General features: G+C 46.6%; 1 protein-coding gene across 1 annotated transcript in view; it reads right to left on the reverse strand.

The window, feature by feature from the left end:
- PKD1L1 (polycystin 1 like 1, transient receptor potential channel interacting) overlaps nt 1–26,312 on the reverse strand; it is a 1,386,277-nt gene that overhangs the window by 435,834 nt on the left and 924,131 nt on the right. Inside the window, exon 42 of the mRNA XM_085607392.1 lies at nt 25,472–25,578. Coding sequence (XP_085463518.1) covers nt 25,472–25,578 — 107 coding nt within the window. The remainder of the gene's footprint in view (nt 1–25,471; nt 25,579–26,312) is intronic.

Raw genomic sequence — 26,312 nt, forward strand, 5'->3', positions numbered from 1 at the left:
TCGACCTGTGTAGATGTAGGAGGGTCTTTTTATGACGGAAACAACCGACAAGACCTTGGTAACACAGGACAAGTGGTCCATTTCTACTTGATTCATAACTAACCATTGGAAGCCGGATGGACCACAGCTTCTTTTTCCCTCTATTTGATTATGATATAAACATTAATTTATACATCTTTATTCTAGACCTCAGACACACCACAGATCAATCATACCTACATTTTCCTTTCAGAAAACTAAAGCAATGTTAGTGTAACCAAATGTTTACTTTTTTAAAATTAGGGAGCAATTAGGCAACTGAGATGATGGGTAGTAAACAGATGTGGAAAGAGGGTGTTGTACTTACGCATTTATCCTCCTCTAACTATTTTAGCCCCTTAAAATCTACTTTATGCCTTGTTGGAATGGAAAAGTCCTTTGCAAGGTAAAGACTTGTTCCTCTGCCCTAAGTGCCCTACTATACTATTGTCTGGATGCCTAATGAATACTTTTTTGTCATAGGCGAACACAGATCAAGCATGTGCACCGTGACATAGGCTTGTCTCACTGATTGCTTCTTGTTGGACCATGAGGCTGACCGAAAGAGCTACCGTCATAGTAGTGGAAGGCTATGGCCTTCACTAGGAGTTGAGCAGCACAAGCACAGTGGTGTCAGCATACCATGTAGTGATCTGCAGCAGTGAACATGACCTTTTTACTGTCTGTCACTGGAGTGGGGCCTACAGGCTTCTTCACCTTTTAAAATTTCCTGCCGCCGTGTTTTTAACTCACAGCTGGCATACATCAAGTAGATGTGGAGTGCTGCTTAGCTCAGGAGTAGTGACTGTGTTGGTTGTATGCATGCCTGGGTAGAGTACAGTGCAAGGATGGAGCAGTACTGTGGAGTGCATGTATGGTTTGTATATGTATGCCTGAGAGGAATGAATTACATGAGATGTGGTGCTGTGCAGTATGTGCGCAGGGAAAGCTTTTGCTGGATATATGTGTGCTAGCATGAAGTACAATCCATGAAGGGTGAAGTGTTGTACAGTGCACATATAGTGAGTGTTGGTGCAGACAGTGAGTGTGTTTAAAAATAAGCACACCCTGGTTGGATATATGGAAGCTTCAGCACTGAACAGTGCACTCAGACCGAGTGTGTGTGCTGAATGCATTTGTACATGCAAGGGTAAAATATGAGATTTTAGTGCTGGACAGTTAGTGAGCTGTGAGTGTACACAGACTAAATTCGCCTGCAAGGGTGCATCATACGGAGAACCCTGGGTTCCATTTTGGGATGCGCAAACCTGTCTGGTGAAGACATGAGAAGGAGAGAAATCCCCCAGACAGATTTGAGGATTGTTGCATTCCTGTGAGCTAGGTGGGGCCACATGAAGGGGAAAGAAAGAGACTCTAGTTACACTTTAAAAGACTGCTCAATCAATCAATCAGTGTTTGTTAAGCACGACTACTCACCCGTAAGGGTCTCAAGGCGCTGGGGGGTGGGGGGTGCAGGTTCCCGTCCATCAATGAGAGGGCCTGTCGAAGAGCCAGGTTTTGAGGTTTGTCGCAAAGATGGGGAGCAATGTCTGCCTGGGGTGGAGCGGAAGGGCGTTCCAGGCTTTGGCCGCGAGGAAGGAGAAGGAGTGGCCTCCCTATCTGGTCTTTCTGGTGTGGGGGACCACAGCATAGGAGAGCTGGGCTGATCGTAAAGTCCTTTAGGGTGTGTGGCATTTTAGTCGGATACCCAGGTATGCTGGTCCGGTGTCGTGGAGGGCCATGTGTGTGTGGGTGAGAATCTTGAAGGTGATTCTAGCCTCGATGGGGAGCCAGTGGAGTGTGCGCAGGTGCTGGGAGATGTGGCAGTGACTTGGCAGGTTGAGGACCAGTCTTGATGCGACATTCTGGATGTTTTGTAGCTTGCGGGTGAGGTTTTTGTTTATTCCGGCGTAGAGTGTGTTGCCGTAGTTGAGTCTGCTGGTGATTAGGGCATGAGTGACGGTCTTTCTGTGCTCGAGGGGGGTCCATTTGAAGGTCTTACGTAGGAGGCGGAGGGTATAGAAGCAGGAGGATGCGACGGAGTTGATCTGGCAGTCCAGTCTAGGCTCAGAGTCCAGGATGATTCCAAGGTTGCGTGCATGGTCCGTGGGGGTGGGTGGGCTTCCCAGGGTGGGGGGCCACCAGGTGTCGTTCCAGGCATCGGGGTTTGGGCCCATGATAAGTACTTCTGTTTTGTGGGTGTTGAATTGTAGGCAGCTGCTTTTCATCCATTTGGCAACAGCTTCCATGCCTTCTTGAAAGTTCTGTCTGGCGGTGTTGGGTTCGTTGGATAAGGAGAGGATGAGTTGGGTGTCGTCTGTGTATGACACAATGTTGAGTCCGTAGGTTCTGACTATGGGGGCGAGCGGAGCCATGTAGATGTTGAAGAGCGTGGGGCTGAGGGAGGACCCCTGGGAGACTCCGCAGGTGGTAGATGAGGGTCCGAGAGGAAAGGGGGGGCAGTCTCACCCGCTGAGTTCTGCCGGAGAGGAAGGAGTGGATCCAGTCGAGGGCCTTGTCCCGGATTCCTGCGTCGTGGATTCTGCGTATTAGGTTGCGGTGAGAGACTGTATCGAATGCTGCTGAGAGGTCGAGGAGGATGAGGGCTACTGTTTCTCCTCTGTCCAGTAGGGAGTGGATGTCGTCTGTTGCGGCGAGGAAGGCGGTTTCTGTGCTGTCTTTTTTTCTGAAGCCGGATTGGGAGGAGTTGAGGATGTTGTGCTCGTCGATGAAGGTGACGAGTTGGCTGTTGATGGCTTTCTCAATGACTTTCGCTGAGAACAGGAGCAGGGGGATGGGTCTGTAGTCCTTGAGGTAGGTGGAGTCTGCCGAGGGCTTCTTCAGGAGGGGGTTAATCTCAGCATGTTTCCAGTTGTCGGGGAACGAGGCGTTCATCAGGGAGCGGTTGATGGTGTGGCGGAGCATGGGTGCGATGGTGTCGGCGACTCTGTTGAAGATGTGCTGGGAGCAGGGGTCCGTGCGGGCCCCGGAGTGGATTGACTTCATTGTCTTCAGTGTGTCTTCGGTGGTGAGGGCTGTCCAGTTGTCAATTGTTGGCTTCAGGGTGTTGGGGGTGGTTGGTGAGAGGTCAGTGTGTTGGTTGTCTTCGTCACAGTTGTCGTAGATGTTCTTGATTTTGTGGTGGAAGAAGGTGCTGAGTTTGTTGCAGAGGTCTTGTGAGGGAGGAATGTCAGTTGACTCGCTGGTGGGTTGGGCAAACTCCTTGATGCTGAAGAGTTGTTTGCTGTTGTGCGCGTGTGTGGAGATTCTGTCTTCAATCGCTTTTTTCTTTGTTTTTCTGATGAGTTGGTGGTGGGCGTTGGTAGTGGCTCTGAAGTCGTTGTGGGCCTCTGTGGAGTTGAAGTTCCTCCAGGCCTTTTCGAGGTGGTGGCATGTGCGTCTGGACTCTCGAAGTTCAGTGGTAAACCATCTGGCTTTTTTGGCATGAGTGTTGTTGTTTTTCTTGAGGGGGGACTATGGTGTTGGCGCTGTCTGAGATACATCTGTGTAGGGTTCGGGCTGCGGTGTTGGGGTCGTCTTCCGCGATAGTTGGGATGGAGCTGCTGAGTGAGGAGGTGAGCTGGTCGCCGGAGATTTTGGTCCAGTTTCTTCGTGGGAGCAGGTGCTGGTGTCTGTGGATGGTGGGTGTTCTGGAGGTAAAGTGGACGCATCGGTAGTCTGTCCGTGGGAGTTCGGTGGTGTGGCTGAAAGTGATGGAGTTTCCTGTTGTGAAAAGGGGGTTGAGTGTGTGTCCCGCGGAGTGCATGGGTTTGGTCACGATCTGGCGGAGTCCAATGTTGTGGAGGTTGTCCAGGAGGGATGTGGTGTTGGGGTCCAGTTGGTTGTCGAGGTGGAAGATGAAGTTTCCCAGCAGGGTGTAGTTGGTGTATGTGATGGAATGCGGGGAGATGATGTCCGTGATGGAGTTGGCGAATAGTCCGCAGGGTCCAGGGGGTCGGTAGATGAGGGTTCCCCAGAGGGTGGTCGTCGGGCTGGCAAATATCTTGAAGTGAAGGTGTTCCATCAAGTCTGTGGGCTCGAGGAGCGTGCTCAGGCGGAGGGTGAATTTGTGTACGATTGCAATTCCCCCTCCCATCCTTCCTGGAGACATTGTATCCTTGGGGAATGGCGATGTCCGGTCCCGAGGTGGTGATGGGCAAAGACTTCGGTGAAGAATGCTACGTCCGGGGTAGTGCTGTCGAGGAGGTCCCAGATTTCTGTGGCGTGTTTGTGGCGTGATCGGACATTGAGGAGGTTGCATTGCAGGGTCTTTGGTTTGGGTGTGTTCTTGTGGGCGGTGTTCCTGGCGGTGCTGTAGGTGTGCCGGCAGTGGTGACAGCTGAAGGGTCTGTGGGTGTTGGCTGGTGATGCTAGCTTGCAGTTGTTGTTCCGGCCTGGGTTGAGTGCCGCTGGGTTGTAGCGTTGGCGGCACGGGAATCCAGGGTTCCTGGCACTGGTCGCGGTCGGGCACAGACGGGCTTGCCTAAGGCGCTGACGCCATTAAGTAGGGGTCAGGGAGGGCTGGACAGCTGGGAGGGGAACTGGAACGGGCTGGTCATACTGGGGGGGGGGGGAGTGGCAGCGGGGGCAGCAGCAACTGGAAAAAGGGGGAAAGGAGGCCAAAAGAGTGAGGAAAGTGAAATAAAGAGAAAAAAGTGCAAAAAGAATAAAGAGTGAAATGGAGCAGACAGCAGAAAAAAAGTGATGAAAAGACTAAAGGGTGAAGAAGCTAGAGGGTGACACAGAGCAGGAGAATATGAAGGGGGCAGAAAGCTGAGCGGAGCGAGAGAAGGAGTCAGTGGTCCACTGGACCACCAGGGATGAGGCGCAGGTATAACCTGTGGGATAAGGAGGGTCTCGAACACCAGCACTACGGGAGTGCAGGGGCTCACAAAGGGCCTCACTTAATGGTGGAGCAGCGAGGGTGGGAGAGCAGTTTCACTGACAGTGAGTCAGTGGTCTTGCTCCTGCTCTTTGATACAGTGATACATCACAAGGAAGGGGATTGGAGACATCTCAGGAAGGACGATGGTGATGATAATGGAATCATAAAGAGTACGTCTGATATTACATTTCCAGGTGGGCACTCACATGAATTGTGGTGTGGACAATTAGCTTTAGAGTTGTTCCTGTTGTGACAGATATCTTTCATGAAGATAAAAAGAAGTGCCCACTTCAAAAGATGCACAACCCCAACATATAAGTTCAAATCAAATTGGGTGTCTAGAAAAGGACAATAAGAATGGAAGATGGGGTCCACAAAAATCTGTCATCTGCCAAGCAGCCAGATGGGCTGTATGAAAAAGGGGATGCTCTGCAGGACTTCTGCCTGTGATCAAGACTGGAGGCAAATGCCCGCTAGTCTCCATGCCGGAGGATGGGACATCACCCAGGATACCAAGATCACCTGCCCTTGAGTATCATCGCCTACCTGCTTGACAAGACCAGTATGCCCTTTGAGGGAGAGGAGAGCATTGAAGGTAGTGAAGTTCAGTGGAGAGCTCTGCTCGAGGATTCCCTATATGAGGTGTGGGCGCTGTACACCAATCGGGCCTTTCCAGAGGGCATAACCGGTGAACTGAGTTAGGCCAGGTGCACAGGACTTGTGACTGCCAAAATTGACGTTCCCATATACCAGGAGGGTGATCGCATATGAAGAGTCTGCACCATGATCCTGATTACCGCGGCAACCCTGTATACCAGGAGAGGCTGTCGGTACCACTTTGCCCTAGGTTTTGGTTCATAGCGCGGACTAAAGGAGAACTGCTGTGACCCGCAGGTTGAGACAGCATGATGTGATCTGCACCTTGCAAAGTCACAGAGACACCACTGAGGACATTGCACCCTCTGAGTTCTATTTGGGAGCCAGAGTATTACAGGATCACACCAGCAAGCCCCCCCCGCCTCCTCGGAGAAAGAGCAACGTACCTTTTTTGTCCGTCGACCGGGAGCAGCTCTGATCACTGGAAACTGATCGGCAGCACTTCTTGACAATAAGAGCCTACACCCCAGCTGCTCCCAGGTCCATCTCGAGCAGCTCGATAGGATCCAGACTTGGGAGCGCCCGAGAAGAGGGCACTTGCTGCTCTGCTGATCACTGCCATACCGCAGGAGCGGGTAAGACAAACTGGGCCTTTGGTGGCCCAGAGGGCTTGATGCTAACAGTTCTGTAGCATCATAGATATTTTTTACTAATTCCTAAAATATTCAAAGGGAGAACTCGAGTATGGCCTAACAGCTTGCATTCCTAGCATGCGGTGACCAGTGAATGGGGAATAACATGAGCATGTTACACTAAGTAATGTGGGAAAGGGATTTGCCTAGTAGCTACTAGTGCCCGGATCTCAAGGGAGATTTGTGTAATTGCTTCTGAACGTTATATGCCTTTACACGTGTAGAATTAGAAATAAAATACTTTTCTTTAGAAATGAGAATATTGGACTGAGCATTTATTTATTTTATCCACTGTCTACATTTTGAGTTATGAGTTGGGCTCATTAACCTGCAAGTACAACCACCACCCCCCTCCCGAGGGAGACTTGACCACTCGACCAAGGCTATCACAGAGTCAAGTTCAGAAAAGGTATGTGGCCCAGTTGCTCAGGACCCATAACCGGCCGGGCCAGGGGACAGCAGGAGTTAAAGGCCACAATCACCATGGTTGAGCCCACTAGCCCCTGCATGCCCTGTGGCCTTCTGAAAAGGGTGTTGACATGCCTCAATTACCAAAAACCCATACCTCCTCTCACAGCTTTAAGCTGCTGGTTTCATCCCAGCATTAACATTTTAATTTCATTTATTTTAGCCTGCATCTCAGGAAAGGCTTTAAATCCAACAGCTCTTATTCAACAAAAAAGCATTCAGGAGTGCCACACTTATCTTGAATTCAAAATGCTAGCTCTAGAATTGTTCATTAGAACTCAATAGTGAAGCTGCAGTTGATCACTAGGGGGTTAAGTGATATATTGCTGCTGTTGTTGAAAGTACCTGTTTCACTGATATGGATGAGGAAGACATTTGGGAACGCAAAGAAAATGTGTCCTGATCTGCACTTTCTAGAGCATGAACCATAATTTCTATGACAAAAAGAAACCCCTTCTTTCTTCATTTGATGCAATATCATCTGTAGGACATGCTTTCAGTTTTACAGCTTTGATTCCTTCAAGATAGTGTTCAGATGTGCCACATGTTTGCCATAAATACAGAATGTTTGTGCTCAAGTTGATCATTAAACAACTCCACTGAGGAATCAACTGACTGCGGATGCTGGAAGTTCACGCTTGTCTCAGTATATCAGATTTTGCTGTTACATGGCTGAGGAAGATAATGTGATGTTTAGAAAATTCTTTCTAATTTTGGATTCTGGAACACCTTCTATAACCTCCATTAGACAGTCATGTGAGTAAACCACTTTTTCTCATACATTGGTCATCAAACTCCAGCGGAGAGGATCAGGTTATTTCATAGGCTAGCATGCCACAATTCCTTAAGTTAGTATGGTTGCACCAACAAATGATTTAGAGAGACTAAAATCAATTATTACATTTCATGTAACAGGCTTTCACTATGAATTTCAATGGGGAGCGTTTTGTATACACTTACACCAATTAGCTGGACACAGGCTGTACAAAATTAGCTAGAAAAGAAATTTGGTTGCTACCCCCACTATGTAAACTATAAAACAAACAAAACACTCATTGGAAGATGTCATCAGTGATGTCATTTGACATGTTGTAAGTGATGTCATAAAACAAGTCATGAGTGACGTAATATGTGAGGTCATAAGCAGTGCATGGCGGAAGCGCAAGTTACAGTTAACTATGCTAACTACAGCTGGTGAATTTCTGTGTTCTTTTTGAGTTCAAAGCATTAATGTCACTGACATACTCCCCTAACCATAACATTACTTTACCCTATGTCTTTTTTCAGTGAATTTGGAAGGTTTATAAAAAGAAAATATCTTTCTATCATACCTAACTACATTGCTTTAACCTTTGTTTTTTTTCACTGAATTTTTAAGTTTCATTTTTGATGTAAAGTAATATTTTCTTACCACATGTAAAGCCAACCCCCTGCTGCACATGGCGTGTGGGCAGGCCCTGTGGCCAACCCACCCAGAGGGAGTCAAACTCTCCCCATAGGCAGCCAACCTCCTGCTGCGCACAGCCTTTTGACGCATGTGATGTGGGTTGGCAATACAGGACCAGGCTTGCAGCCAGGCCCTGCATTCAACTCCCTGCAAGCAGCCACCTTGAGGCAGCCAACCCCACACTGTACATTGAATTTGCTTGTGCATGGTGTTGGGTTAGCCGCAGGTCCTGTGTTGCAGCCGCGTGCACCCCCTCCCAACCTCTCAAAGGGCCCTAGGGATCCCCAGGCCGTATCTTTTTCTTTAAGGGGTGGGAGGCCATGTGCCTCCTGAGCCTCATTAGGCCCTGGGAACCCACTTCCCAGGGCCTCATTTAAAGAGGGAGGGGGTCGCTTGGCCCACCTCCCAAGCCTCATCAGACCCTGGGGACGCCATCCACCACGGTTGTATAATTTGTTTCGTTACCTGGTCCCTGACCCTCATTCGGCCCTAGGGACCCCATCCCCCAGAGCCTTGTGAATTTCAAAGCCATGTGGCTCCCCTCCCAGAGCCTCATTAAACCCTGGAGACACCACCCCAGGGCGTTGTGCATTTTAAAGAGAGGGCATGCGACCCCTCTCCCCAAGCGAAGATATATATATATATATCTACTGGCGGTCGCCAGTAGATAGTTATAGTTAGGACCGAGTTCCCATAGGAAATCTGAAAATTCTATTTTGAATAACTTTGGCGCCGGTTGACTTATCTTCGTGAAATTTTCAAAACTAATGGGGCGCTCCGCTCAGCTCCTACCCTGAAAGTCTCGGGGTGATTCGTCAACCGGGGGCTGAGAAAAAAGGGGGGTCCCAAAATGCGTTTTCCCCATGCATTTTCCCATAGGACCTTTAGTCGAAGGCACAGTCCGAACGGCTGAACAGAATTACTTGAAATTTGGCAAAGAGGTAGTCCTCAGGTCAGGCATGTGCCTTTTGCTGAAATGGTGTAAATCCGTTCAGTAGTTCCTGAGAAAATCAAAAGTAAAATCACATATATATCTGGGCGGAGCCTAACCACACATCTTATCGTGAGATCGGATTAGCTGTCAGCACTTCATCCAAGAAGTGTTGGCAGCCATCTTTGTACCAATATACATGATAGCACCTCATTAAAAAGCATTGCAGTTAATAGAAGGTTTTAAGACTTTAGTTACATTATAAATCATTTGTTGATGGTACCATACTCATTTTAGGAATTGTGGTGTGTTCTAAGGTGATTTTACCATGTGAAAAAGCCATCTGCTGTGATATCATGAATCATGTTTGAGAGAAAACTATTTTCTCATGCTTTTCCCACAGAGGTTTGGAAGGTGATCTATAAGCTAACTGAGAGCATATTTTCTGTAAATTCACATTATCTTTCTCAGTCATGTGAGAATGAAGTCTGACATTCTCAGTAAAACATGTACATCCAACAAGGGCAGAGACTGTCAGTTGATTCCTTTGTGTTCTACTGCAGCTTCCCAGAGTGTTCTAAAGAACAACTAGAGCGCTAACAGTCTTACTTATGACAAAAGTATGGCACACCTGAAGCCATCTTGATTGGAATAAACTGGTAACGCTTAAAACATTTAATTTAAAAAGGAACACATTGAGGGGGTTCATTTTGCCATAGAAATTATGATTAGTGCTGAAGAAAGAAAAATGAGGGCACATTTTGAGTGACTTCTCAAATCCTCTTCTATTTCATTAAAAAATTCTGATATGCAGACTGAAACATGCACTTTTAATACCAGCAGCAGACTTCCGTGGTGAGCAGTAGCTTTACTACAGTGATCTAATGAGCAACTAGAGTGCTAACATTCAGAATGTATGGCAAATGTGTGACATATCTGAATACCTTCTTGATGGAATCAAAGTAAAAAACTGAAAGCATTTCCTACTGAGGAGTCTGCAGTAAATGAGGAAATTAGGAAACTTCATAAGAAATAAATCTCCCAAGATGGCCACCAGACACAAAAGAGCCTAAATGCAGCACAAATATCACCCAGATGTAGCCCACATGTAGCCCAATGACAGAAGTGTGGAAAACACTTATTTTTTGTGTATTTGCAGTTTTGTATAGTGCAGACTTGTCAGGTATTGGAATGCTTTACATGAGCATTGGTTACATCACACAAGATCAAATTCATTTTGGTTGTAGACATGGGGAGATTAAGTGATTTGAACACAATCACAGAATGTTGAGCTGAAGCAGAAACTCCAACCTGGTTCCCCAGTTGCAAAGGCTGCAGCTCTGGAAGTAACACCACATCCTTTCGCCAAGGTGCAACATTTAATAAAGTGGTTAACTGGATAAAAAAACAAAGATTACAAATAATTTAAAAGTTCTTTGTCGCTATTTGAAAACTCAGAAAATATGTCCTCATTTTAGTTTTTTAGAGCACTAACCATAATTTTGATGCAAATAAGACCCTCTCATATATGTAATTTCTAAAGGGAATACTCTAGGTATTACAGTTTTGATTACATCAAGATGACGTCAGGCGTTCCACACTTTTGTAATGAATCTAGTTGTTCATTGGGATACTGTTCAGAGGCAGAGGCCAGGGGCACGGACTCTGAAAATTGAAGGCAGGTAGGAGAGTGCAGAGGCAACAATTTGACCACACTGAGCAGGCAGGAAGGGCAGTGGCAGCACAACAGACTATGGAGGGCAGTGGATAGGGGGGCAGGGGCAACAAACCAACAATACATGACTGGCAAGAGAGGCTGTGGCAATATAATACACCATTGTGGGCAGAAGGAAGAGGCAGTGGTAGTACAATCATACATGCCAACAGACCTGTTTCATATTTATACAGAACAAGGGAACCCAATAGGTAGTTGAGGACCTTGGGTAATTGTTAATTTGAAGCAAACAGTGGTCCTCAATTTAAGGAATGAGGGGGATGAATATAGCACAGAATCGGAACTATATTTAGGAATGTCCAGCCGGACATCCAATTTAATTCTTCAATGAAAAAGATAACAATAATAAACAGCAAAACAAGGGTGGGACACAGTCCTGTATCCGTTGGGGGAAGAAAACAAATACAAAGCAGACAAACATTACAGGCAAGGCAAGCGAAGCTTAATTACGAAATCCAATGTTATAAGCTTTTTTTCTACAAACAGTGCACTTTTTTCCATAATAGACTAATGTGCATGCTGTCTAGATTGGGGTCGACGACGTTTCGATCCTATTACACGGATACAAGGATCATCATCAGGACGAGACAATGAACAAGCCTGGTGTTTAGAGAAATTGCCTGTTAAATTATGTAGACGGGCAAAGGGGATTTCTAGCTCCGGTCCGTGGTCAAAGTGAACAATCTGCGAATCCAGGGTAGACACGCAATCATAATAGAATTGCGGGTAAGAGGAATCCGTGGAAATACACGTAATCAAGTGGCGTCCTCAGTTGACAATGAACGAGTGACCATGTCAACTGAGGATGCCTGTAATGTTTGTCTGCTTTGTATTTGTTTTCTTCCCCCAACGGATACAGGACTGTGTCCCACCCTTGTTTTGCTGTTTATTATTGTTATCTTTTTCATTGAAGAATTAAATTGGATGTCCGGCTGGACATTCCTAAATATAGTTCCGATTCTGTGCTATATTCATCCCCCTCATTCCTTAAATTGAGGACCACTGTTTGCTTCAAATTAACAGACCTGTTTCAGCCAGGAAACGTCCAATGTTTTTAAGCTCAAATGGGCTTTATTTGATCTGTCTCCTGTCTACAATCTCCTCTTTTTCAATGTAACTCAAAGGGGAAAATCAATACCCCAGTTTTTTTTCAAAATCTCCCTCTTACCAAGTTCAAAATGTTCGCAAGTATGGTACATTGAATCATGGCAGGCAGGTGGAATTGGGGTAGGGACTAGGGGTGGGCAGAATTTGCGAAATTAACTTTGGCAAATTATCGCGAAAATGTTTAAAATTATCGCAAACAAGCGGAAATATCGCGAAGATGCGGAAGTTTTTTTCCGGCATGTTAGCGAGATTTTTTGCATGGTTGCAGGTCGCCAACTTACCCATGTGGTTGCTTGCGGGCGTGGCCATCTTGGTTTGAGTTGTCTCGCGGTGCATGATCGCGAGAAGAAAGACGTGATCGCGCGACGCATGACGTCACTGCGGGCGCGAACTGTCGCGAGATAGAGCAAATGGCTAAAAACAATACAACATCTCATGGAGAACGCGACCGGATCAAGAAAACTTGCCGGCGAACGCAGGGATTCAGGTAAGGCGATCGCGCGCGCGCGCGCGAGAATGTATTATTTTACAGCGCGAGCAAGCAACAAATTATCGCCAAGCTGCGGAAACCGGAATTTTTGACATTTTCGCGCTCTCCGCGTAACGCGAAAATGTCAAATTATCGCAATTTCCGCGAACGGAACGAAATTTTCGCCCAGGCCTAGTAGGGACATGAACTGGATAACAGAGGACAGGAGGGACATGGAGAGGTGCACCAAACTGACCCTACAGGGCAGGCATCGGGGTTTGCAGCAGCACAATACACCACACAGCGCATGCGGAACGGGAGTGCAGCACAACAATCCATAGAAAGCAATAGGGAGGGGACAGGACCATGCACATGGACAACAGAGAACAGATGGGAAAGAGGAAATGGTAGATAGCTGACCATAATGGACAGACAGGAGAGAAAGCTGCAGCATAACAGACCATAAAGGGCAGGAGGGACGGATCAGGGGCATTACAATGGAACAGACAAGCCAGGAGGGAGGGAATAGGGGGTCTGCACATGGAAACAGAGGGCTGGGGGCAAGGTGGCAGGGCAGGAGCAGCAAGATGACCATGGAGGTCAGGCAGGATGGGCATTAGAAACAAGACACACCATGGAGAGCAACAATGAGACTATGGTGGCATACACACAGACCATGGAGGGAAGGTTGGAGGGGGTCAGGGGCAGCAAGCTGACCACACAGGGAAGGTGGGAAGGGGCCATGGCAGCACAGAAGTCCATGCATGGCAAGCGGGAGGTTTAGTGGCAGCACAATGGCTATGATGGGCAAGAAGGAGGGTGCAGGGGCATGCACAAAGGACCATGGAGGATAGAAGGGAGGGTCAGGACCTGGGCACAGACAAGAGAGTTCAGGGGAAGGGGCCTCACAACAGACCGCGCGGGGCAGGCAGGAGGAGCAGTTGCAGCACAACAGATCAGGGAGGGCAGAAGGGTGTGGCAGTAAAATGGACCATGGAGGACAGGAGGAAGGGGATAGGGGCATGGCATGTGGACAGGCAGGGTGGAGGTGGCAGGGACAGGTTACAGTCATCTGACAATGCTAGGCAGGTGGGAGGGGAGTGGCAGCTCAACAGAACACTCAGAGTAGATAGGAGTGGCAGGTCCATGGAACATGGTGGGCAAAAAGGATGGAGCAGGGGCATGCACAAAGACATCGGAGGGCAGGGGGAAGGAGAATAGGGGCAGCAGGCTAAGCACAGAGGCTAAGCAGGAGGTCAATGATGGGCCATAGAATTGGGCAATGGAGGGCAGGAGGAGTGGACTGTTACATCATGCTAAATGGTGGGCAGTGGCAGCACATCAGACCAAGCATGGCAGGAGGGAGGAGGCTAGTCCATGGATTCTGACAACAGAGGATAGGGAGGAGGTGGATGGGGCAGCAGGCTAACTGTTCAGAGATGGTGGGTATTAGGAACTTTATTGTTTTTAAAACATGTGTCTGTGCGAACTACTTAAAATATGAACAAGTATGCAGCATAATCTCACTTTTATTCAGGAAGAAGAGGACGTTTGTGACTGTGACTCCGGGCTCACTTGGCAGAAACACCCTTTGACCCTCCACCCCCATCGCAAAATGTAATGCCCGTGGAAAGGGTAGGTGGACGCAGTGTTACATAGAACATAGTCCTGAGAGCACGATTGAAAATGAAAACTAGATGTAGTATATGGTATAAACTATGCACCAAAAAGTGTGATATAAGATGAACCGGGGCGTGAAATATAATATGCAATACATTGTGCGCAATGACAGATTCATTGGAGAGCGCGAGATAGCACAGGCACTAGTGCGTGCTATGCGATATGCGCCTTGGAGTGTAATATGCACAGGGCAGTGTTTTGTAACATAACTAGTCTCTAAAGTTGTAATATAAAATATGTGCTGGGGAGTGTAACGTTGCATATGCACTGTGACAAAGACATGGATCCCAGATTGTAATATGTATGGCATAGCGCTGTGCGTTATAACATACACATCGAGGAAGGCACGTTAGATGGGTCAATATAACCCGTGCGAAGGCAAGTATTGCATGACATTCACGGGGTGGTGTTACAGTGCACATGGGCTAGAGAGTGTCATAGCATACGCACTAGCTGGTGGAATACAACACAGAGGTGTGAGGCAATCGGCGGGCACTGGTGGGTGTAACACAGCATTGGGCTCAGCCAGGAGCACGCTGTGACTCTCAAGTGAGGTTCGTCTCCTTTCCAGATAGTAAAATAAAAAGTATTACACATCCGGCGGTGGATGTGTTTTTTTTTAACCGTGAGGGGGGTTTCTTGCATAGTTTGGTCGAATTTTTGTCGAATCCCCTTTGAATGGCTTGGTGTGCGTGTATATTAAATGTGCCCGTCAATAGCTACCCATGTTTGTATAAATAAACAACAAGGGTGTCTACTTGGAGAGTACCCGGCGACGGGATTAGGCACGGTAGGGCGTCAGACACGTCAGAACTTCACTAGCGGTGTAAATACATTCCATGTGGATTCATTCTATGCATAGTCGCCTTTTAATGAATATCACACAAATCGCCATGGTGATAGGTACATACGGTTTGTCCAGCATGTCCTAGGTGTTTCTATAAATATATATATTTTTAAAATAATAAAAAACAAAGGCCGGCCCCGGGGGATGGGGTCCCCGGAGCCATAAGTGGCCTGAGGAGGGGGGCAACGCAGCCCCCTCCTAAAGAATTTAAATAAAAAAAAGGCCATGACCCGGGGGTTGGGGTCCCCGGGGCCGATTAAGGCCTTGGGAGGGCCAAATTTATTTTTTCCAACAAAAAAAATTAGGGTGCAGGCCGTGGGGGATGGGGTCCCCAGGGCCAGTAAATTAGAAAAAGAAGGGGGGCCACACAGCCCTCCTTCTAAAAAAAATTAAATAAATAAAAGACCGGCATCGCGCTGGAGGCCACGCCCCCTCCTTGCAGCACTCTGCAAATGCGCCCCCTGGCCAGTTGTAAGTTGGGGAATTAATTCCCCTTCAATACTGAGGGTCCCTGAGGGCCAACTAGCCCAACAGGTATCTCCAGTGGCGCCAGGGACCTGCGTTGCAGACAGGTGTTCTGAGGCCACGCCCCTTTTTACACCTCTATGCAACGCAGCTCTGTGGTGCTTACTGGAGGTACCTAGTGGGCTAGTTTGACCCTAGGGATCCTCAGGATTCAAGGGGACTTAATCTCTCAACTTAGAACTGCCACAGGGCGCGTTTACACAGTGGTGAAGGGAGGGGACGGGGCCTGAGGTGAAGTGTGCAAACACGCCCTGTGGCGCGTTTTAAGTTGGGGAAATAATTCCCTTTCAATCCTGAGGGACCCTGGGGGCCAACTAGCCCACCAGGTGCTTCCAGTAAGTGCCACTGCTCTGCGTTGCAGAGAGGTGGTGCAGGCCGTGCCCCTTTTTACACCTCTCTGCAATGGCGCTTACTGGACGTACCTAGTGGGCTATTTTGCCCCTAGGGATCCTCAGGATTCAAGGGGACTTAATCTCCCAACTTAAAAAAGAGCCACAGGGCATGTTTACACAGTGGGGAAGGAAGGGGACGGGGCCTGAGGTGACGTGTGCAAACACGCCCTATGGCGCGTTTTAAGTTGGGGAAATAATTCCCCTTCAATCCTGAGGGCCCCTGGGGGCTAACTAGCCCATCAGGTGCTTCCAGTAAGCACCACTGAGCTGCGTTGCAGAGAGGTGGTCCAGGCCGTGCCACTTTTTACACCTCTCTGCAACGCAGCTCTGTGGCGCATACTGGAGGTACCTAGTGGTCTAGTTGGACCCTAGGGACCCTCAGGATTCAAGGGGACTTAATCTCCCGACTTAAAATGGCCACAGGGCGTGTTTACACAGTGGGGAAGGGAGGGGACGGGGCCTGAGGGGACGTGTGCAAACACACCCTGTGGCGTATTTTAAGAGGTAGTTTTAATCCCCTGCCCGATTATATACTAGGGGCTTATAGAGGAGGTCATGCTAATCACAAGGGGACCCCAACGCATAGTGTACCCTAGTGTATGTAGGTGTTTTCACTGTATTCTGAGTGTCTTTTAATATAGCACTGGCCCTAGGACTGGTTAGTCAGACTCAGTTACCACCAGTATCCGTCTGAAAAAGTTGAGGGTACAGGATGATTTTGCAACAAGGCTTCTTTCTGCTCTTCTGTTTGTTCTTTCTGCATGTTATCCTTCTTCCTGCACTTTTCTTCATCTTTGTGGGCTTTTGTTGCTTCTTTCTGCATTTCTTTTTATTCTTTCTGTGCGTTTTTTCTTCTTTCTTCACATGTCCTATCTCTGTAGGCATAGTTAGAAATTAGCATTTACAAAACCTTTGAAATTCACTGAAAAAACCATAGGTTTCAGGGGAGTTATAGTTAGCTGGACTTTTCACTCGTACAAAACCATTGAAATTCCCCCGTTATAGTTAGTTCAGCTAACTATAACTCACGAGCCCGCAATGCACTGCTAATGATGTCACATATTACATCACTCATGACATGGTCAGTGACATCACTATATATATATAGATATATATATATATATATATATATATATATATATATATATATATACTTATATTCACTGAAAAAACCAAAGGTTACATGTGTGTTATAGTTAGGAAATGGAATACAAAAACCTTAGCAATGCACTGAAAAAAAACCAAAGGGTACAGAGATGTTCTAGTTAGGCTCAGGTTTCACTCGTACAAAACCAGTGACATTCAGCAGTTATAGTTAGCTGATATAACTATAACTCATGCCCCCCAAAATGCACTGCTTATGACCTCACATATTACATCACTTATGACATGGTCAGTGACATCAATGATGACATCTCAAATGACATCACTCATGACATGAACCAGTGACTGCGAGTATTTTTTTTAAAGTTTATGAGTGTTATATATATATACCAAGGTGGATTGGTGAATCAGTGGGTGTATGAGTGACTGTATGGGTGATTCAGTTGGTGTGTGACTGACTGTATAAATGAGTGATTAGGTGTGTCAGTGAATTTATGGACAAGTGACTGGTTGTATGAATGTGTGCATCAGTCTGTCAGTGGTGTCTACGTGGCTGTACGGGTATGTGAGTGGGTACCCGAGTGGCTGTATGGATGAGTAATTGGTTGTCTGAGTACCTGTATGGTTGTCTGAGTGTCTGAGTGGGGTGGGTGAGGGTGTGTGTGTGGCTGACTGTATGGATGAGTGGGTGGGAGAGTCAGAGGCTGTATAGTTGGGAGTGCATGTGTGAGGGGCTGCAGGGGTGAATGTGTGGGTATGGCTATGTGGGTAAGAAGATGTGTCAGCGGTATATGGGTGAATAAATGGGTGTGTGAAAGCCAGTATAAGTGAGTGATGGGTGTACGAGTGATTGTGTGGGTAATTGAGTAAATGTGAGAGCGGCTGTATGGATGAGTATGTGCTTGTATGAGTCACTGTATAGGTGAGTATGTGTTAGAATCTATATAAGTGTGGCTGGGTGTGTGACTGTATGGGTGAGTAAGCGGCTGTGTGAATGACTGTGGATGAGTGACTAGGTGTGTGAGTAGCTCTAAGGGTGACAGATCAGTGTGTGAGTGGGTGTATGGGTGTATGAGTGGATATGTGTGTGGCTGTATTAGTGAGTAAGTAGGTGGGTGGATAAGTGGCTATCTTGGTGAATGAGTGGATGTGTATGTGTAGATCTATGAATCACTGAGTGGGTGTGTAAGTACCGGTATGGATCTGTGAATGGGTTTGTGAGTGGATGTGTGGGAGTAGGTGTATAAAAGTTTCTATGTGGGTATGAGTGGATGCGTCAGTGACTCTGTGGATGATGTAATCAGTGAGGTAATTTGAGATGTCATCTGTGAGGTCACTGACCATGTCATGAGTGATATATTGTGTCGCCTTTGTTTTTTTCTGTGAATTTTAAAGATTTTTTAATTCCATTTCCTAACTATAACGTATTTCTATGGTTTGTTTAAGTAGTAGTCGCGATAGTAGAGTGGTGGAGAAGGGGGGGCTCGGCCTTCGACCAGCTCTCGGGAATCTCTCTGTGTAGTACCTACAGGAGGTACTAGGAGGGCTTCTTCGCCCACAAGGTCCCTTGAGAGTAAAGTGGACTTCATTACTCAACCAGTAGTGCTCCAGGAGGCTCATTTGCAGAGTTGTGGAGAAAGAGGGCATGGCCTCCAAAGACCTCTCAGCAATCCTACTGTGTGGGCCTGCCCCTTTTTTATTTAGTTTTTGTAAAAAGGGAGGAGGCCCATGCAGCCCACTCCAGGGCCGATATCATCCCCAGGGACCCCATCCCCCGGAGCCAGGCCTGTACTGTGGGATGCCCTGGTTCCACCAAGGGCACCCAGTTACTCAGGTTGGGGACTGTGGGGGGGAGCCTGAAGGCCCCGTGATCCCTGCCGGCTCCCCACCTCCTGCAGAAGCCGGTATTGTTTTTTGGACAGAGAAAGCTGCTGAACATGCAGCTTCCTCTGTTCAAAAGCAATTCTGATCAACTTTGAGTAAGTGGTGGCATTTTACATGAACTTGCTTACACGAAGCAGAGCAGAGTTTGCTATGGCGTGGAGGGCCATAGCCAACTGCAATGTCCCGGAGGTGGGATTTCTGTTCCCAGGGCCATCTATGGCTCTAGGAGGGTGGCCATGTGCCCCCTCCTTTCTTTCTATTTGCTTCGTGGGGGTGGTGGTCCCCGGGGGTGGGCACACGGCCCCACATTATTTTTCATTAAAGCCCTGGAAAGGTGATGGCCCCCTGGGCTGCAGGGTGGCCGCGCGGCCTGCACATTATTTCTTATTAAAGCCCCAGGGAGACAGTAGTCCCCAGAGCTGTGGGGAGGGGCACACAACACCGCATTATTTTCAGGTAAAGCCCTGGGGATATGGTGGTTTCAAACTGGGAGGGGACTAAGAGGCCCCCTTCATTTATACAATTCTAAGCTCCGGGGAGGTGGTGGTCCCTGGGGTAGCCGTACCGGCCTCCCCAATATTTTCATTTAATAAAGAAGCTCTGGGGACGTGATGGTCCACGGGGCATTAATAAGCCTGGGGGTGCAGTGGGACGCCCTCCTGTATGTGCCAAATGCCCCCGGCATCTGGCTCACATGGGGGCCTATAATTAACTTTCCCATCTACCGCGACTCCCGCCTAATTGTTTTTGTTTTTAAAAATATTTCTTTGGTCATGTGGGACCCCCCCTTCCCACCCCTAAGAGACCTAGGAGGTTAGGGTTTTTCTACCCTGCTCCCTTTTCTTTATTCTAAATCTTTTTTGTGTGAATTGGTTCAACTGAGTCACAAGATGACTGTCAAAACTTTGTGGTTTGAAGTGACGGTAGCCAATCAGATCTCAGCACATGATTGGGAGGGCTCAAGGATCCTTCACATCCCTATATATTCAACTGGAAATTTCCTTAAATAACTACAAAACAACTGAATGGATTTACACCAAATTACAAAAAAGGTACTCCGTTGGACCAACATCTACCTTCCTGCCAAATTTGGTGTAAATCCGTTCGGAGGATTGGGCTGTAGCTGTGTCTAAAGGTCCTATGGGAAGTAACATGGGGAAAACACGCTTTTAAGCACCGCCTGGTCCTCGGCCCCTGCTTGATGGAGGACCCCAAAACTATCAAGACATCAGCTGAAGTGAGCATCATATCAGATGTGAAAATCTGGTGAAGAGTCATCAAATGGTGCCAAAGTTATTGACAATGAAAAAACACGAGAAATATCTCTTTTGGCACTTTTCTAGCTCCCCCAGGATGGCACTATGATAATTCCTTGCTTAAAATCTCTGCTATAAAACCAGATATTTGAGGTGAGCAGTTTTAGAGTGTCAGTCGAGTTGTAGAGGGCACTATATATATATTCTCATAATGGAGCTTCTGTGCACCAGGTTCTAGGCTTTATTACTTCAATGACCAATCTGGTAAACCCTGTAGCATTTTTGCCCTTGGCTGGTATAGGAAATACACCCAGAAGGCAGATCAACAAATCAAGGGAGCATCATCAATCGCTCTCTGAGTCACCTCATTAACACAGATCACTACTTCCCTCCAAAAAAACACTAATAGAGGGCAGGATAACACCATGTGAAGTATTTCCGCTCCTTGCTCACCGCATTTTGAGAATGCCGCACAGCAGCATGGAAGATCCGATATATTTTGCCCGGAGTCAGATACGCCCTATACAAATAATAAAAACCAATCAGCTTAAATCGAGCATTCCTAGATACAGCACAGGAACAAGCAAGTATCTTTGCCTAATCTAATTCTGAAGCAGTAAGTGCAAAATCATCTTCCCATTTCTCTCTAAGTCCCACTAGAGATGTTACAATATCATTCCGTAATGCTTGATAAAGACAAATCACCACCCTAAGTGGCCAGAGGTAGTACTTGGCACATGTAATAAAAACTGCCCTCTTGGGATCTTAAAGGTAACTGAAAAATCTTTAAACAATAGAAGTTCCCCATCTCTATAAAGATCCCCTATTCAATTCACTCCATGAACAGACCATTCCACTAGGCCCTTCAATTCTTCGCCTGGTGTAATTCACTCCAAACTTCCCAGTTGGATATCCAGGTGCATAAGGCACGAGTACATTGGAGATCACGGCACCAGCAGTGTCGTACAACCCACAATGCAGGTCTCCTTGGTGCCTGTAGAAGTCTGTACAGAACACAAGCCTGGCAACAACTGCATATTTGCCTCCTAAGGAAATCTCAGCGAATGGATCCATAGAGCAAATCAGTGCAATTGCACCAGCAAATAGGCCGCGAAATCTAGAGCCTCTAGCCCCCCCATAGTTGTTGGGCGCTGTAATTTAGATAATGCCACTCTGCACCTACCCGATCCCCATATAAGACTAATCAATAATGAATCAAGTTCGCAGAAGATCCCAGAGGGTATCACTCTAGGTAGTGCAGAGAAAAAGTATAGCAATTTGGGGAATGCCACCCCCATTTGCTACCGCTATACATCCTGCCTTCGATCGTGTCAGCGTCTTCCAGAAATCCACATATGAGCGAAGACTTCTAGTGGCCACACCAATGTTACCCTCCAAGAGAGCAGAGGTCTCATGATATATTCAAACTCCAAGATACTTTAAGCATGCCCCCTCCTAGGCAAGCCCCATAAGATCTTCAGGTTGAAGCGCATCATTAAGCAAAAGAAACAGGTGAGACTTACTCCAATTGATGCAGAGGCCCGATGTACGGCAAAAAATGCTCACAAACGTTATATCACATGTGGAAAATCCTCATTTACATCTCTCAGGAACCACGTGATCCGCATAGAGTGCTGAATAATGCACAATGCCCTGTACTTACACAATTCCCTGTAGACACCACCAGCCCTTGTGCTGCTTGCCAATGGTTCAACCGCAGTAGCAGATAATAATGGGGAGAGGCGGCAGCCTTACCGCGCTCTTCTTCCCACCACATAGTTTTCTGAAATGTATCATCCAGTCTGGACACGGGCAGTAGGTGCTGAATACAGGAGTTTAGTCCACTGGACAAACCCAGGGTCCATCCTCATTTTACTTAACACATTTTAAAGAAAATGCAATTGAAGGCTTTTTCTATGTCTATTGCCACTATCACCGCTTTATCTTTACCTTCAATGTCTGCTTCCATGATTGCCAGAACCCTCCTAATATTATGTGCTGTATTCCACCCGGCGATGAACCCAAATTAATCTGTGTGTATTAACTTGGGCATCAATGGAAGCAGATGTGTTGCCAGGATCCTACTAAGGATTTTGTAGTCCAAGTTGACCATAGATAGAGGGCGATATGCCTGTACATCCACAAGCGGCCTTCCTGGCTTTAACAGCTGGATTATTAATCCCTCAGCCATTGGGGAGGGCAAGTATCCCTCCTCTTAGGCTGCAGAGTAGAGAGTAACCAATCTCAGCGCCAACGCCTAAGCATAAACTGCATAAAGTTCTACTGGAAGGCCATCCACCCCAGGGACCGTCCCTTTCGCCAAATATTTTAGAGTAGTCTGCACTTTCTGAATGCTAACATCTACCCAGCTCCCCCGCTTCCTCACAGGAGACCGTCGACAATTCCACTGGGTGTAGAAAATCAGTAACAAACTGAGTGGGCCGCACCGGAGAGAGAGCATATAATGCTTCATAGTAGTCCCTAAATCTACTTCTTGTGTGCATAGGTGTTCGCCATTCTCTAAATCCACCTCAAGGATTTGTGAGCCTCAATTTTTGGGATTTGTGAGCCAGGCCAGCAGAGTACCTGCCTTTTCGCTTTCTACATGTGCACGGGCCACAAACTCTCGGTAACCAAAGCAGTGTAATTTTTCCATCTGTACCGCTACTTGTTCTTTGGCATCTAAGAGCAGCTGTTTCAGCCCTGGATTACCTGGCCTTACAAGCGTCAGCATCCAAAGAACCTTCTCATGCGTTCAAATGTCTCTCACTAGGGTGTGCCTCACCCCCACTGCTGCTGCTATACAATGCCCCCAAATAACAACTTTAGATGTACCCCATTCCATCAGATGGGACGCAAACAAGGGCTCATTATCTAGGAAGTAGTTACTAACAGCTTCTCCAATAGTGTGGAGAAATGCAGAATCGTCCAGGGTCTCCACCCACAAACACCAATCGGGTATCCCTGGCTGCTCTCTAGTCCATTCCAGTGAAAGCCAATCTGGATTATGATCTGAAACCATTCTGCATAAATACTCCACGTATCGTACCTCGCTATGCACACTCTGGGGCACAGAAATGACTCCAGATGCACATATAGATCAAGCATCCCTGAAAAATATGACTAGTCCCTTGAGTCAGGGTGTGAATATCTCCACAAGTCCCCAACCTCTGTTTACAGTTTTGGAATTGCCTAGTAAGTCGTCTGACCGAAGAATCTATCATGGGCTAGTGTGATCTATCAAGGCCCGGGTCTGCAATACAATTAAAGTAGCCTCACAGAAGTATATTTTGCATTATATACGGTGCCAATATTCTTGACAAATTCATGAGGAACCCACCCTGGTTCGCATTAGGAGCATAAACCCTCACTACAGTCACATCCAAAATAGCTAGGCGACCCAACATCACCGCATACCTCCAACCAACGTCAATCAATTCATGTGTTTTTTGGAAAGGTACCACTGAGCGAAGCCATATCAGAACCCCTCTAGCAAAAGCAGAGTATGAGGTGGCATATAATTGGACCTGCCATCTTTTGCATAAGGCCTCCCTTTCAGAAAAAGCAAGGTGGGACTACTGCAGGAGTGCAATGTGAGTTCCCTGTCTTTTTAGGTATGAATGGAGTTTATGGTTTTTAGTCATACTGTTTAGACGCCACACATTCCAGCTCATAAATGTAGAGGTCGTCAAAGAGGCTGCAATATCTTTTCCAAGCAGTTACAAACCAGTAGGAGTGAGAGAGCCAATTGCCATCTACAGGGGGGTTGCCTCCGTGGCGTCCACCGACTCGTATACAAACCTTGGACATATTAACCTAAAAAAAAAAAAAAATGTACTCCCCATCCCAGTACAAGAGGCACACTCCCCCTCCAAAATAGGTAACAATGACTATTCATACCACTACACTAGAGAGGTTGCTCGTGCCTACTCTCCTCCCTGTTGTACTGCACACCACCCATACCTAGGTAGGAATCTAAGAGCCCACAAGCAAGCCACACAATATATTATGCACACTTTCTCCATTTTGCTTCAATATTTCAAATGATATCATTAGATGTGCCAGCCGTGACATGGGAGAACCACCTCAGTCAGGAGTAGAAGTAGAAGTTTCAGCATCTCTCCCCTCATCATCAATATTTAGGGAAAGGGGGAATGAGCCTGTTCCATTTAGCACTTCCACTTAATTCACCACTCTTTTCTGCTCTTGTCAAGCCTGCAATCTAGAAGGGGCAACTCCCCCACCCTCTTTACCCTGTTTTTAGGAGGTCAATTATCAGACTGTCGCTTGTTATTGGGAGAGCCCCCCTGTCCCTGGGGGAGTCAATCAATCCATTCTAAAAGCTATTGTGGGAAGGTAAAGAATAGGGCCTCCTGGTCACGTGCAACACGAAGCTTAGCCAGAAATAAACATAGCATAGCCTATCCCCATGTCACGGAGTTGCCTCTCAGTTTCAGTAAAGGAAGCCCTTTGCTTTTGAACATCCTTGGCAAAATCCAGAAATTTCATAACTCTCTGGTTCTGAATCATTAGGTCTTCTTTAGTTTGGGCCTGAGCTAGGATGTGGCCATGGTCGTTGAAATACAGCAATCTGGCAAACACCAGTCTTGGTGGTACTCCCAGCAGAGGAGGTCACTTCGAGCCGCACCGGAGCCGCTTCCTACTTGATACACGATTCCAAGAATGCAGTCATGTTAACACTAGTACCTTCTATAAGTTTTGGTAATCCTATAATGCGGATATTGTTCCTTCGGGCCCTATTCTCAGTATTAGTTGCCTTTCCACTCATGCTCCTCAATCAGCATTCCTTCAGTGCCAACTGCCATTTACCACACAAAGTCCCAGTCAAACTGGCACTGCCGCTAACTTGTAGTGAGCTGCTGCGACCCAGGGCAGAACATCACGTAATACCCTGCTCTTAAGAGACTTGCTTCGCCCCCCCCCCCTCCCCCCAAAATGACCGTCACAATGCACCCAGGAATCCTGGGTACAATGTTGTTCCAATGTGGGCAATCCCGATTCAGAATAGCGATGGATGGTGGAGATTGTCGGGGAACGATGCAGCTTCACGCCTAGTCAATTGGCACTAGGCCAAGCCCCCTGATTCTGTTTGAACTTAAGCAAGATTCTCATTAACGCCTAGGGGCATAACAATGTCCTGAGATTACCTGTGGGCACGTCTGCTGTTTTATTCCTGAAGCAATGGAATCTAGGTTAGAAAAGTGCTTCCCAACTTCCACCTGTGCCTACTTCCTAGGTCTTGGAGATTTGAGCTGTGGTACTGAATCATTACCTTATTCGATAATCAGGAGAGTGTCAAATTTCTTTAACATTGAACAACGTACAATATCATTTTTAAATAAGTAAAAGGGTTCACACTTAACAATGGTTTCCAAAGCTAACGTACAAAACATACAATGCTTTTCTGATGTACCTCATAATAAACGTGTGTCTCGAATTTCTTTCAAATAGAGGTTTATCTGCACAATGAAGCTCCCTAGTTTCCGATACACCATCCTCTCCGTGTAAGACAATGTGAACCTGCAATTAAATAAATAATTTGTATTACAAAGTTTGTGCTCTAAAAGTGCGTTCTAAATTGCAAAAGTGGATCTAAAATACATCGTGACAATGCAGTATCAAAGAAACAGTCCCAACAGAAGTTTGATTGAAATGTAGGCAAACCGGTAACTACTTGTCCAACAAATACACCACAGTGTATTTAGACTTAATGTCAGCAATTTATTCCAGAAGGCAGTCACATCCTGAAATAATGAATACAATACGTCACTGTCTTGTGAGATTATTTGATATATTCATTCTGGCTTCATTGCAGAGATGCATAGTTTATTTGTGAAACACATATTGGGGGCAATAGGTTCTGTTTGTAGCCAAGAAAATAAGAATATATAAATATATATATATATATAGTAGGTTGTTCTAGTTATGACCATGTTTCCATTGAAAAAGCATTTTTTAACTTGCATATATCTTTGACGCTGTTTGACGAATCTTCACAAAATGTTTTGAAAAACGATGACATAGTAAATCTTGTTGCACATGGAAAGTTTCGGGGTGATCCGTCAAGTGGAAAAAAAGTATGCTTTCCTACGTTAATTTCTATAGAACCTTTAGTTGAACCTGCAGTCCGAACCGCTGGACAAAATGACACCAAATTAGGCAGAAAGGTAGATTTGGTGTAAATCCGTTCTGTAGTTTGAGAATTTAAAAGAAATCCAAGTTTGTATATCTAGGCCACGACGACTTAGTGAATA

The sequence above is a fragment of the Triturus cristatus genome, chromosome 5_2 (assembly GCF_964204655.1).
Source record: "Triturus cristatus chromosome 5_2, aTriCri1.1, whole genome shotgun sequence".
Taxonomy (NCBI): domain Eukaryota; kingdom Metazoa; phylum Chordata; class Amphibia; order Caudata; family Salamandridae; genus Triturus; species Triturus cristatus.